The 12,596-nt window shown below is 45.6% G+C and overlaps 1 protein-coding gene across 3 annotated transcripts in view; it reads left to right on the top strand.

The window, feature by feature from the left end:
- Positions 1 to 12,596, top strand: part of VGLL4 (vestigial like family member 4) — a 66,401-nt gene that overhangs the window by 46,486 nt on the left and 7,319 nt on the right. For all 3 annotated transcript variants that reach the window (XM_042026736.1, XM_042026734.1, XM_042026735.1), the window contains one exon: positions 12,009 to 12,231. In XM_042026736.1, coding sequence (XP_041882670.1) covers positions 12,009 to 12,231 — 223 coding nt within the window. The remainder of the gene's footprint in view (positions 1 to 12,008; positions 12,232 to 12,596) is intronic.

Below are 12,596 nucleotides of genomic sequence, written 5' to 3' on the forward strand. Positions count from 1 at the left end.
CCCGTTCTGCCTCCTTCCCCGTTCTGCCTCCTTCCCCGTTCTGCCTCCTTCCCGGGCTGCCTCCTTCCCCGTCTCTCTCCTGCTCTCCTCCCTCCCTTTCGCCTTCCCTGCCTCTCTCCTCCCGGGCTCCCTCCCTCCTTCCCTCTTCCCTGCTCCCTCTCTCCTCCCGGCTTCTTCGCCTCCCTCCTTCCCTCCCGTGTTCTGTCGTTGGTTTCCGCCCTCCCTCCTCCCGTGTTCCCTCCCTCCCTGGCGTCTCTCTCCTCCCTCTCTCCCTCCCCTCTCCGCGTTCCGCGGCCCCGGGCACACAAAGGCCGCCTTGTCCCGGCCGCCCTGAGAGTCCCCAGCCGGGCCAGCGGGCACAGCGCTGCCGCCCGCCCGGCCCTTCCAAAGAAATGTCCTTTGGAATTCATCCGGGGACCATTATTTCTGTTCCCTTGCGTGGAGTACGTCAGCCTGCAAGTTGGCGTTTGGGGTTTGTTGAGCGGGCTTTTGCATGGAGAATTTTCCCCTCGTTCCCATTGGGTTTGGTGGCATTAGGATTGCAGTGGCAATTAATTTCTATGTAAAAATCTTCCTACAGCAAAATGTTCCCAGCTGTTATGTCTGGGGGATAGTTGTCTCTTGGTTTGTGTGATACATAATTCGGCTTTTTCTTGTAATAAAAGGTCTGCACACAAATAAGTTACTTTAACATGTATTGTGCAAAATGATGTGTAGTTTCAGACTCTTCAAATTCTGGGCTGTGTCTTCACTTTTGTTACACGGAAGAATGATGTCAATCCCACCCAAAACACTCCTGAAGCTGCCCTACACCACAAGTTTTTTACCATGAATATCCAGTGGTGTTTGCTCATTTTAATGACACTGTGATAGAAACTACTGGGGCATCCTTTAAAAAATGTGTGTCCTAAAAGTTACCTGTATTTGAAGACCGTGGAATAATTCAGGTTAGACCATTTTATGCAACCTCCTGCTCTGAGCAGGCTCAACTGCTTCTTCATCAAGCTTAGAGTTGCTCAAAGGGAGAAATTTTGAGTAAGATCTGAAGTATTGAAAGAAAATCATGTCCCAGTTGTGGAGGAACGTGGCTCCAGCAGGGCTTGAAAAGATGCAGAACTGGCTCTCAGAGGTAGCGTGGGAGTTGTCAGAGAAGCTCTGTGCTGCAACTGCTGCTCTTTGGGTTCCAAACTTCATGTGGTGTTGAGAAATATGTTCTCACTGTCATTTTATTGTAACAAATTGGAGATGGGAAAAAACCCCAGCACACAGTTCAGAACACCCAAAGTGTCTCTCATCCGCTGAGTGAAGCGTTTTCACCCAGTCCTTGGCACAGATGTGCCCTTGAAGGATTTTAGGGTTCACCTGGGGCTCTCAAAGCAGTCCTGTTGGAGCTGAACTCCTCAGTGGAACTGAGGCAATGTGGCTCTTGTTGATTAAGTGGATAAAGGGTCACAGAGCAGGTTTCAAACTGCTTTTCCTAATTTATTTTTTTTCTTTTCTTGTATGCATTGCTTGAATGATGGAGTGCATCAGACATATTTTCTTATTTATTAATGTAGATCACACACTGCACAAAATTATTCTTAAATTGTTTTCAAGAAATGTACGTTAAATTGAACCTTCAGAGACAGACTTGAAAGAGCCACCATATCTGAGTTAATATTTAACACAAGAGTTTTGCAGTTCTTAGCCAAGGGGGAATTTCAGAAAGCACTCCAGTCCCTTTCAGTTGAAGCACATGTGAAAGGTTTGTTAGGAACAGTTTCAGGGCTAAAAGCAATTTGATTGATAGCTTATCAGTACTTCACAAAAAGACCTATCTGTCAAAATTTGGGTATGTGTTGAGGTACTTGAAAAACCAGGCAATGTTAGCTCAGGTGTCCGCTCCACTTGCAGACAGAAGGGGTTTGTTAGCCAGCTCTAGATCCCTGCTTTGATACCATGTTTTCCACTTTCATTTTCCATCTTTTGTGGAGGAGCATGACCCTTCCATGATGGGGCAAGGCTCCAAGCTGCCTCTTGAGAGGAAAAGCCGTGTAAGTGTTGCACAGAGGGGTTTGATCACCCACTTGGGGAAGGCATCCGGGGTCCTGTGCACTCAGGGATGGAATGGGAACCACAGAATCACAGAATATTCTGAGTTGGAAAAGGACCACAAGGATCACTGAGTCCAACTCTTAAATGAATGGGGAATCCCTCGAGCCCTGGTGTTGGATTTTTACCCCAGGGTAAAAGCAAAATTTTACATTGTGTGAATCATCCTATATCAACATGGGGTGAAATTTAGCACCAATCCAAAAGCCTGAGATCTCAGCAAGAGGCAAGAAAAGAACCAGTAACCTTTGCAAACATACTCTGGATGTATATCCCACCCCATGGAAACAAAGGTTTAATCTCACTTCTTTCTATTTAACCATTTTCCCAGATGTTTCCTGCAGTTTGACAGATGTGCCTTTTACTAGAAAGTTGTGCTCTTGAGAATGAGGCTGTTATGGACACGGTTGCTATAGACAATGACTGTGTGAGGGTAAGGTTTGGAATAAAACCCTACATTAATTTCTGGTTGGATCAGTAGTTTTGTTCCCCAGGCTGGTGGTGCTGGTGTTGTGGGATGGCAGGCGCAGTCTGGCAGGTTTAACTCCTTGCTGCAGCATTGCCAGGTGCTGGCAGACTGATGGAATTCCCAAATAGTGATCTAGGGGAAGAAGCTGAGGAATCCCAGGGAATCCTTGAGGGACAGGGCAGCGGTGCTGGGCTGGGGGTTGTGGGATGTCCTGAGTCTGGGCTGTGCAGGGCTGCGGCTGGGTTGGTTTAAGGTTTATCCCCAAAGAAAGAGGAGGGGAATAAAAGGGCTTTGCTGCCATTGGGGGCTGGAGGGTTTGATCCCAGTGATGGGATTGCCTTCCCCAGAGGGAATGCTGTGGAGATGGATCCCAGTGTGGGTGGATCCCCGTGTGATGGGTGGATCCTGGTGTGGATGAATCCCCAGGTGGATTGGTCCCTCTGTGGATGGACCCCGTGTGGATGAGTCCCAGTGTGGGTGGGTCACAGAATATTCCAAGTTGGAAAGGACCCACAAGGATCATCAAGTCCAGCTCTTTAGTGAAAGGCTCATACACGGATTGAACCCACCACTGTGGTGTTATTAGGTGTGGGTGGGTCCCAGTGAGCTGTGTGGACGTGAGTGACACTGCTGACATGACTGATGTTCTCCTGCCCAAATGATGCTTCATAAACCTTTGTCACGTTTTTAATCAGTAACTGTCACAATTCACAAACCAATACCTTCAAAAGGCAGTGTAATCCCCAAACACTTTTGCTTGTGATTTGCTTTTTTAATTAAGTCTCCCTTAAACCAGAAGCTGCTGTGAGAGGAGACTGTTGATTGCAGAGTTGGGCGGGGGACGTAACTGGGGTGCCTGAGCTGCAGAAATGCCCTCTAAACACTCAGCTGCTGCTGCTGGGGTCCATTTGGTTACCAGCTTTTCAAGGAAATATTTTACTGTATTGGTCTGAATAGCTGTATAATAAATAGTGAAGCTGTTACTGTATTTATAGTGCTTCTAGAGTTTTCAGTAATTCGGATTTTATTAGCAATTACAAACAGTATCAATAAACTTTTAATGAAATGTTTATCCCTTCTTTAAAACAGCCTGTGAAAAAAGTCTAATTTCTTAAAACAGGTTGTTTAAACACTGCTCTTGGTCTAAAGGCCTAAAGAGCCTGGGTTTTTGTGAGAATTTTTGAAATGTCTGGAAGTGAATTATTGTAGTTTCTCAGCTTTTCCTGCTTCACATCAGCTAATGCTACAGTGTGTATCTGATGGATAGAGACCATAATTTGTAAGCTTTAAGGATCCCAGGCCCTTTTCCCTCTTTCTCATTGGACCCACTGAAGCTGGCAGGGAAGGCTGTGTAGTCCCATTTTCTCCTGACAATTTGGCACAGTTAATTCCAGCGCTGTGACCTTATTTTCAGAGGCTGGCTTGAGTTGTTAAAGCTCTTACCAAATAAACTGGCCATGCTCATGTTGTTGGTGTGTTTTACTTTCCCTATCATCTATTTGAAGAAAATTATTAATCTGCTCCTCTGCTGTAAAATTCAACCTGATGCAGTCTTTTAGGTGGTGGAACTAAGTAAAATCCCACAGACTTGTGAGAATTTGGTGTTCATGGATTGATTTAAGCTGGTATCCACTTTTACAAAAACAGTTCCATGACAGGCATTGAGTAATGATCAAAAGTATTTTTTCCCAAATAAAAAAAAAGTAGAAAATATTGTAAGGACCAACCTAGTGAATCCTCTAAGAGAACATAACTGGCATTTTTTATTTCCTTTAACAGTCCTGCCAGGTTTCACCATTGAGTTTGACACCAGTGAGTTTTCCCAGAGCCTGCAGGACAGACTGAAGTGCCCTGGCAGTGCTGAGTGCACGTGGCTGATCCTGGTGCCCTGGGACATGACCCACTGCTGCATTTGATGTGTAGCCTTTCCCCTGACACTGGTGTTCTCTGGGTGATCATAAATAGTTTTTATGGTATTTTCCAGTGACTGGGTATAAAAGGCTCATTGCACATGCCAAGTTTGACTTCAAAAGGAATTACAAAAGCTGCACATGACCCCTCTGATGGATGGGTAGAATGCAGGAGGAAATGTGTGCCAGAGGCATTTGGATGGGCACTGCAGTGGGTACAAATGAATCCCTTTACAGAATCTGTCCCTCTGAGCCCTCTGACCTTGGAGCTGTTTCCATGGAAGCCTCCTTGCTCTTTCCCTACACTCAGGTTTTCCTTCCTGCTTGTTAGAAATTTGGAGTGTCTCTTTTACCTCATGTTTTTATCATTTGCTCTCCTGGAAGTTCTCCCCTCCAAGTATCCGAAGTGCCTTAAGCACTTGAAGAAGCTCAGACTTGTGCAGGGATAGTTTTAGTTTCCCTTCCAGCAGTGATGTGCTGTTCTAGATCCCATCCTCTTCATCCCAGTGCCTGCAGTATCCTGCCTTGCTCCCCAGGTGTGAGCATGGACAGGCTCCCTCTGCTTCTCCAGCTTTGTTTGACTTCCCCAGGTACCTCAAACCAGCCAGGCAACTGTGGTGGCTTCTGCAGAGTTTACGTTTGAGCTAGAAAGGACACCTTTGTTCTGGGCTGCACTGTAAGCTGTAGGATGGAGTTTCTGGCACACTTTGATATGTCTGAGTTTTGCAGTTTTGCTGAAACTGGCATCCAAAAAAATGCTCTCCAAAGTGCAGTAGCAGCATCTCCCAGACACAGACCACATCCTCTGCAGGGCCTTTCTCAGCTCCCGAAACACTCAGGTCTTCTGTCACTTGCTCTTCACAGCTGGCAGAAATAGTTCTTCCATTAAGCATTTTTCTGGTGCGTGGTGCAGGATTTTCCAGAGGCAGCTGGAGCCACTGTTGTTCTTCGAAGAAGGAGTTGTGGAGAGGTGGCTGAATCGGATAAATCTCACAGGCTTGGTTCCTTGTCCTGTCTCCTTCCCAAGAACTACTCTGTACCTAGGCGGAGTTGGGACAAGGAAGCCAGAGATGCCCTGTTGCAGCTTAGATGATCAAAAAGTTTCTCCTCTTGGACTGATGGGATTGTTGGGAGCCTGAAAACTTTTTGCCCTCAATTCTTGAAAAGTAAGTTGGATCTGGTGGGAGCTCAGCTGCTGGTTCCCACCCTGGTAAGAGTTAAACACAACTTCGAAGATGTGAAAAGGGGTTGTGTTTATTCTGCAGAAATGACTGTGCGTTTTAGGAAACTTTTTATGATTACTGCAATATTCATTTATACCTAGACACTTCCTGTTGTGGTAACACTGAAATGCTGGAGCTTTCTCTTGTTCTAGCTCCACTTTTTGAGCCATTCATGATCTTTTAAATTTTCTTAACAGGCTAATTTGTATTAAAACTACCTCAGCAGAATTAATGACATCAGTTACCATTTCAGAATTTTCCTGTATATGTATTACAAGTTAAAATTTTGTTGTTTATGTCTCAGGAATGGCCTCACATAAAGGCTCTTCAAAAAATGATGAAAATTTAGAATGAGCCATCAGGTGTGCCAGGCAAAAGAACACCTAAACATACGGGTTGGAGTAGGTTTGGAGTTGGAATATGTTTGGAGCTGAGCAAAGCAGCAGCAGTGCAGAGCAGAGAGATTAGTGAGTCATTTATTCCCCCTTTTTAAAAAAAGTTGAATTGCAGGTAACCTGCAGTCTGCACCTATTGCAGCAAGGTAACTTTGTCATTGTTTCTGCATTGTATCTGCACACGTGTTCCAGCAGTGACAGAACTTCAAATTTAATAAATCCCTGAGTTTTGCTGTTACAAAGCAACCAGTGCTGTCTTTTAAAACAATCCTGTAAGTGTTGGAGCAAAGATGGCCAAACATTAAAAAAGAATCCTGTGAGAAAAATGAGTAGGATCTGAGATTGTGTTAATTGATTTTACTGTACATTAGATTTAGATTGCAGTTCTGTTGGTTTGGCTCTGGACTGAGGTCTTACATCATGCGGTTCTCTTGCATTCTTTCATACTTGTGAATATTACTGCTTCAGGAAGGGAAATCCATCTGTATCTGAATGTTTGTGCTTGGTGCAGGCTGTAATGGGACACTCCTTTATGCATTTCACAGCTTATTGATTTCTTTTACTGTGAAATCTCTTCTCTTGCTTGATTCCATTTGCAAGTAACTATCTGGTCCAAGGTTTAGCTCTGAAAATCCTGTTCTGGTGAGGATAAATACAGAAAGTCTGACTTGTGTTTGTTTATATGTGAGATTATCCTATTTCTTTTTAGTGTTTTTTCAATGGTTTAGACTTAAAGGTCTTTCCTTTGAGGCTGGGTATTCGTTATCTTTCTCAGGAAAGCATATCTGATGCCCAGGTTCTGTGGCAGGAGTGACTCCTGCAAAAACAAGGATCTCTGCAAGCTGGCTTTTTGGGATGGAGTACTGAGCCAGAAAAGGAAAAGGCTACTCAAAGGAACCGGGAAGCACAAAGCTGATAAAGTGGGATGGGAAGGGGTTATGTATGCAGATGACAGTCATTCAAGAGGGCATTGGGCTGCTGGGAGTATTTTATCATGTTATGAATACTTCAGATAATCGGCCAACAGAGCAAATTGCTGCTACTTTCAGGTTTTGTTAGGGTTTTTGTTTGTTTGTTTGTTTAGTGAATTTGTATTGCTTAAAAAATTCTAAGTAAGGAACTCTTAGGGATTTTTCCCTCTGGAAATACATCATTGTATTTTGAAATACCACCTTAAATTCTAGCTTTCCCACCTCACAGTAACAGAGTTAATGTGTGCAAGTAGATCCTTTTGCAGGAGGTGATACTCATCACGTGGAGCAGATATTCTGTATCAGTGGGTTACAAATCCTTAAGTAGCCTTTAACAAAAGCAGCTGCCTTCTTTCAGACTTAGTGAATAAAGACAGTAAAAGATGTTGGAAGTATTATAAAGATGCTGAAAATACTCAAATCATATTGGAATTAGGTTGCAGAAATGAAAGTTTGCTCTTAAGCAATGCTCTGCATTGTGTTTGTGTGAAGAAAAGGGGGTGCTTGTTCTTTGTGTGGACAACCATTTCAAGCCAGAGCTCCGGTTCTGCGGAAGGGAGTGTGAACCGTCTGTGATTTCTTCCCTTGGAGGTACAGTAATGCTTTTGGCAAGAGTTCCTGAAGGCTCTGCAGGCTGGAAGTGAGTGCAGGCAGAGCTGTCCCCTTCGCTGGGCCCCTTTTTTCCCTTTTCCTGCAGCAGCTGGCAGAGGCCGCCTGTTGCTGTGGGACGGGTGTGAATTCCCCCCTCGCGGTGCCAGCGAGCAGAACAGCCTCGGGTGAAGGTTCTGCAGCACAAAACGCTGGGAACAGAGGGCTTTGGATCCCTCGGAGCTGCTCTGAGCAGGGCTGGGACGCTGGGATGTGCGTGGGTTTGGTGACAGCCACCCCAGCACATGATGCTTGGTAAGCGCTGGATGCGGGCTCTGATTCACTGGGGAGCAGCAGGAAAACCATGGCTGCTTTTTAAGGATTGGAGAAATTCACTGGAGGTTGGGATCATGTCTGATTTTGCTAAAACACACCTGGAAGTAGCTGGGATGCCTGTGTTGGCAGGGAGGGAGGGTGGTGGGCATGCCTCCCAGTGCCTGGGTCTGCTCTGGGCTCACCCACGGGAATTGCTGGATTTCAAGCACTGGAATTGCACTGGCATCTCCCCCACTGCTCATGGACTCAGGGTTGGTAAAATAATGCTGATTTCTAAGACAAAGTGGAGTCCAGGCATGGCAAAGCTGTTTGGGCAGCTGGATTTGTTTGTAGTATATATTTTTAAGTTCTTTTTCAAGCTTGGTCAGAAATCCTTCTGTGTGATTTTGGGCCCTTATATTTGACTTGAGAGATGCATCTCTGAACTTGTCTGGAGTGTCTGGAATGTCTGAGCTCGTGGACTTCAGTGAAATATGATTATCTTCACACACAGGCAGTTTTGATTGCCCTTCAGACAGTGTCTAACAGCAAAACAAGAATGACTACTAATTATAATAACGACAACTGTTCCATAGAAAATTAGTTTTTAAGTGATGTTCTAAACTAAATTACTTAATAATGTGAAATTGATGAATGCCCTATAAGTAATCTTACAATTGTCTGACAAGAGGAGTCAGGTATCTGTAGGATTTGCTATTTATGTGTGAATAGGAGGGACTCACAAGTGCTGCTGTATTTTCACGAGGGCAGAGCTTTCATGGTGCTGTCCTGCATGGTGCTGGGACATTTCCAGCTGGGCTCAGAAGAAATAATATCTGACGTGGAAGTAGAAGCTTCAGGTGTTTTTCATTTTTTCCAGAGACTGTATGAGTTGAAGGTGGATGAATTGAGGAGAGGATTTTTAGGGAGTGGATTGTAAGTAGTTCCCTGCCTGGAAGAGTAGTTCTAATTTAGGAAGAGGGAATTATTTGCCTACAGAAAGGCCTGGGGTGTGGTCTGCTGAGATTGCTGAGATAACTCAATAATTTTAGGTGTCTTGAGGGAAGGTCTGCCTGCTGTGCTTGTTCCTGGAGACAAGTTGATCCCACTGCCCAGTTTTTTGGTCCCTTCTTCCAAAAGCCTTTAGGGAAGATTTTTGTTGGGTTTTTCTGTGTTAATGCTTTTTGTTAGGATTGGGTTTTTGTTTGTTTATGTTGGTGGTGGTGGTGTTTTTTTTGGCAGAAAAACTACCAGTTCAACAATATTTAGGGCTGTGACTCTTCATTTAAAGTGAGGATGAGTGAAATAAGCACTGTTGTGTAAAATGGAAAATTTATTTTGCTTGGGAATTTCAGTAAGTTTGTTCATCAGTGGGCACTTGACAGCCCCACTCCCCCAGTAAATGCAACACCAAGTTGTTGAAAAGGGAGTTCTGAAACAAAAAACCCCAAACCACTGCTGTAGATGCATGTTTTGTTTCATTTCATAAGCATTTTTTGGGGAGTAAACAAAACTTTTCCTTTGAAAATCAGCTTGTGCTTACTAAAACAAAATAGAATAATTTTGAGCAGAGAGTATTTTTTTCTTTGAGATGGTGAAAAGTAGGAATCTCCTGGAGCTGTAGGTGGTTTTGCAGCTTCCAAATTGTAATTTTAATTGTGGTAGCCCAGCTAATATTTAGTTGAAAAGTGAGAATTTGGCTTGTAGCCACCAAAGGTTCTGCATTGCAGCACCAAGAAGGAGCATTCGCTGAACGGTGATTTTAGCCAGGGGTTTTGGTGCTGCTGATTTCCAGGATATCCCAGGATATTCCCAGGATCCCTTTGTCCAGGCTGTGTGTGAGCTCCCTGCCTGCTTGCTCAGGGCTGGGGTGGGATCATTCCTGTGTCCAGGAGCTGTTTCCATGCTGTAATCCAAGAGGAGCTACTGTACATTAAATATAGAGCCTGTTGTGCTGCCATTAACTCACTTTGCCTCAGTCATTAGCTCAGAGCCCTCCAAGTCCAAACTTTGCGGCTGAGGCTGCTCCTGCAATTGAATTCTCCTGGAACTGAGCTGGGACAGTGCTGGGACAGTGATTCCTGGGGAATTGTGAGCTGCTATTCAAATCCAGCCTGGAAAACAGGCTCGGGGAACACGCAGCGCTCAGGACCAGCTGTGAAACCTTCAAGGTTGGATTTTCCGGTGGATTCTGCTAATCTGCAGCTGCTCATTTGTAATTAGTGAAGAGGGCCAAGCCTTAGATGGGGGGCAGAGCAGGGGATGCAAAGGGTTACAATTGTATTGTTATGCTGTTGGCTCTGCCCTCCCCAGCCTGCCAGGGGAATTTGGCACAGAGTCCCTGTGTCCTGAGGTTCCCAAGTCACTGGTTGCCTGGCATCGTGTTAACCCAGCGTCTACCACGAAAAATGAGCTGAGATTTGATTCAGGAGCAATAATTTCTCTACAACCAAGTGATTCTTGAGCAAGCTGAGGAACAGCACAGAAGAACTGTGAGTAGTTCAGCCAAGGTGCTGTTCCTGAATGCAGCAGAGATCTGGACCCTCGTGTCCAGAAAGGAGGTCACTTCTAGCTCTTACCTGACAGGTGTGGTGTCACCACAAAGGTGACAAAGGTACAGCAACAGGTTTTATTTGAAAAAAGCGTTACTGGAATAAAAGCTTGTTGAAGAGATTAACTTGGAAGTGGCAGGAAGATGATGAGAGGGGAGCGATGGTTTTGTCTCCTAATTCAAGAGTCAGGGCAAGAGCAGTCCAAGCCATTGGATTTTAGGTTGTTAAAAAGAAACAAAAAGAGCCTGTGAAGAAAAGGGACTTTAAAAAGTACTTAGCTTAAAGCCTGGAATCCATGACCATGGATGTTGTTGAGGCTAAAGGATTTAGGGCTGGGCAGGATCACCAAGGGACATCCCCACACCCCGTGTGGGTGTTTTAGGGGCTCCTTATTTCCCTCTATTGGCAGGACTTTTTCCCCTCAGCCTTGCTTTTGGAGAGATTTTCTCATTGAAATAGACTGTTTGAACTTGTAACTTCAGCATTGAATACCAATTCCTTTTCTGTCTCTGCCTTTCATCACAGCATTTTTAAAGATTTTTCCTGCATATTAATTTGCTATGATAGGCTTTAAAAAGCGGGGGAAAAACCACCTTGAATTTCACAAGCAGACAGGACACAGAGGGCATTTCACTGATACTCAGGAATGGTCCAAAGACAGGCTGTTGTTTTTATTTTCCATAGAGCCAGTGGTCCCTTCTGGTGCTTTCCTCTGCAGCTGGAGTGTGCAGGTCCCCACTGAGGCCCAGTCAGTGCAGGCACTGTGTGAGCTCTTCCAGCACTGGTGACTCCAGGCTGCTGGGGATGCCCACGTTCACCTGGTGAGGAGGGAAGTGCTCTTCCCTTGAGTCACTGGCTTGCCTTTAATGACAATTCTGTTGCTGTATGGGAACTGAAGTCCCCCATACACAGATACAAACCCAGCTTTCTTTTCATTGCAGTGAGTGATGGGCTCATTATGTGAGCACATCTATAGGGATTTACTGTTCAGGAGTAGCTGGAAATTACTCCTTTGAAAGAGCAGTTGTAATTAAGTGATTCTGAGATAAATGCAGTGTCGTTTGCTTTTCCTTCATTTTCTCCTCTGAAAATTTTGCTTCCTGCCTTGGCTCCCTGCATTTATGCTGATATCAGCCATGTCTTTTCAGTAAAATAAACTTTCCTTGGGCTTCAGCAATGCTTAGGGAATATTGCAGTGTTAGATGGAATGGGATTAATAGTATGGTAAATGAGGAGGGGTCTGGTCTTAAAAAAAAGTTGTTTCTTGGTGCATCTAGATGAGTATCTGAAGAAATTCTGGGCTGAAGAGAGATGCTGGTTGGCAGAGCTGGCAGATCTGGGGGGTTGGCTTCTCTTTGGGATGTCCCACTGGGGGATTCCGCCTAGCAAAGTGCACTTCCTCGTGTTCCTGACAGGGCTGACGGAACGTTGCACGTCTCAGGACGGCCTGGAACAACACTAAGGCCTCTTCCCTGTTTTGTCCCCTGCCAGAGCCAAGACTGCCAACGAGGATTACCGGAAGGAGCACCGGGAGCGGAGCCGCAGCCCCATCGAGCGGGCGGCTGCCCCCACCATGAGCCTCCATGCCAACCACATGTACGCCTCCATCCCGAGCCTGAGCATGGAGCAGCCCCTAGCACTGACCAAAAACAGCATGGATGCAGCCAGGACAGTCGGCATCTCCCCCAGCCTGAGCAGCGTGGAGCGGCAGCAGGTACGGGATTGTCCCGGCTGGGGCACGGGGAGGGCTCCCAGCTGCAACCACAGCCTGGGAGGAGAAGGCAGGATGTGGTTTAAAAATGCACACTGAGTGTCACAGCTCGTTGTGACATTCATTGTGACATTCCCAAGCCTGGGAATGCCTGGGTTTTATTTGGGAGTACATGTGTTTGAACTGGGAATTCAGAGTGTGGTTCAGGGACGCCCCAGCACCTGCCAGGCAATGCCTGGGGGCATCACCTGTGCCTCTCCTGGTGATCCCTGTGTGTCCCCTCCCCTCTGTCCCAGTTCTCTCCACCCTGAAGAAGGGGTACAACACATAAGGGAATATTTGACACTGAATGATCTTAGTTTTAGCCA

Source organism: Corvus kubaryi, unplaced genomic scaffold, assembly GCF_017639235.1.
Source record: "Corvus kubaryi isolate FWS band 111438036 unplaced genomic scaffold, C.kubaryi_AGA036_p1.0 37285, whole genome shotgun sequence".
NCBI lineage: Eukaryota > Metazoa > Chordata > Aves > Passeriformes > Corvidae > Corvus > Corvus kubaryi.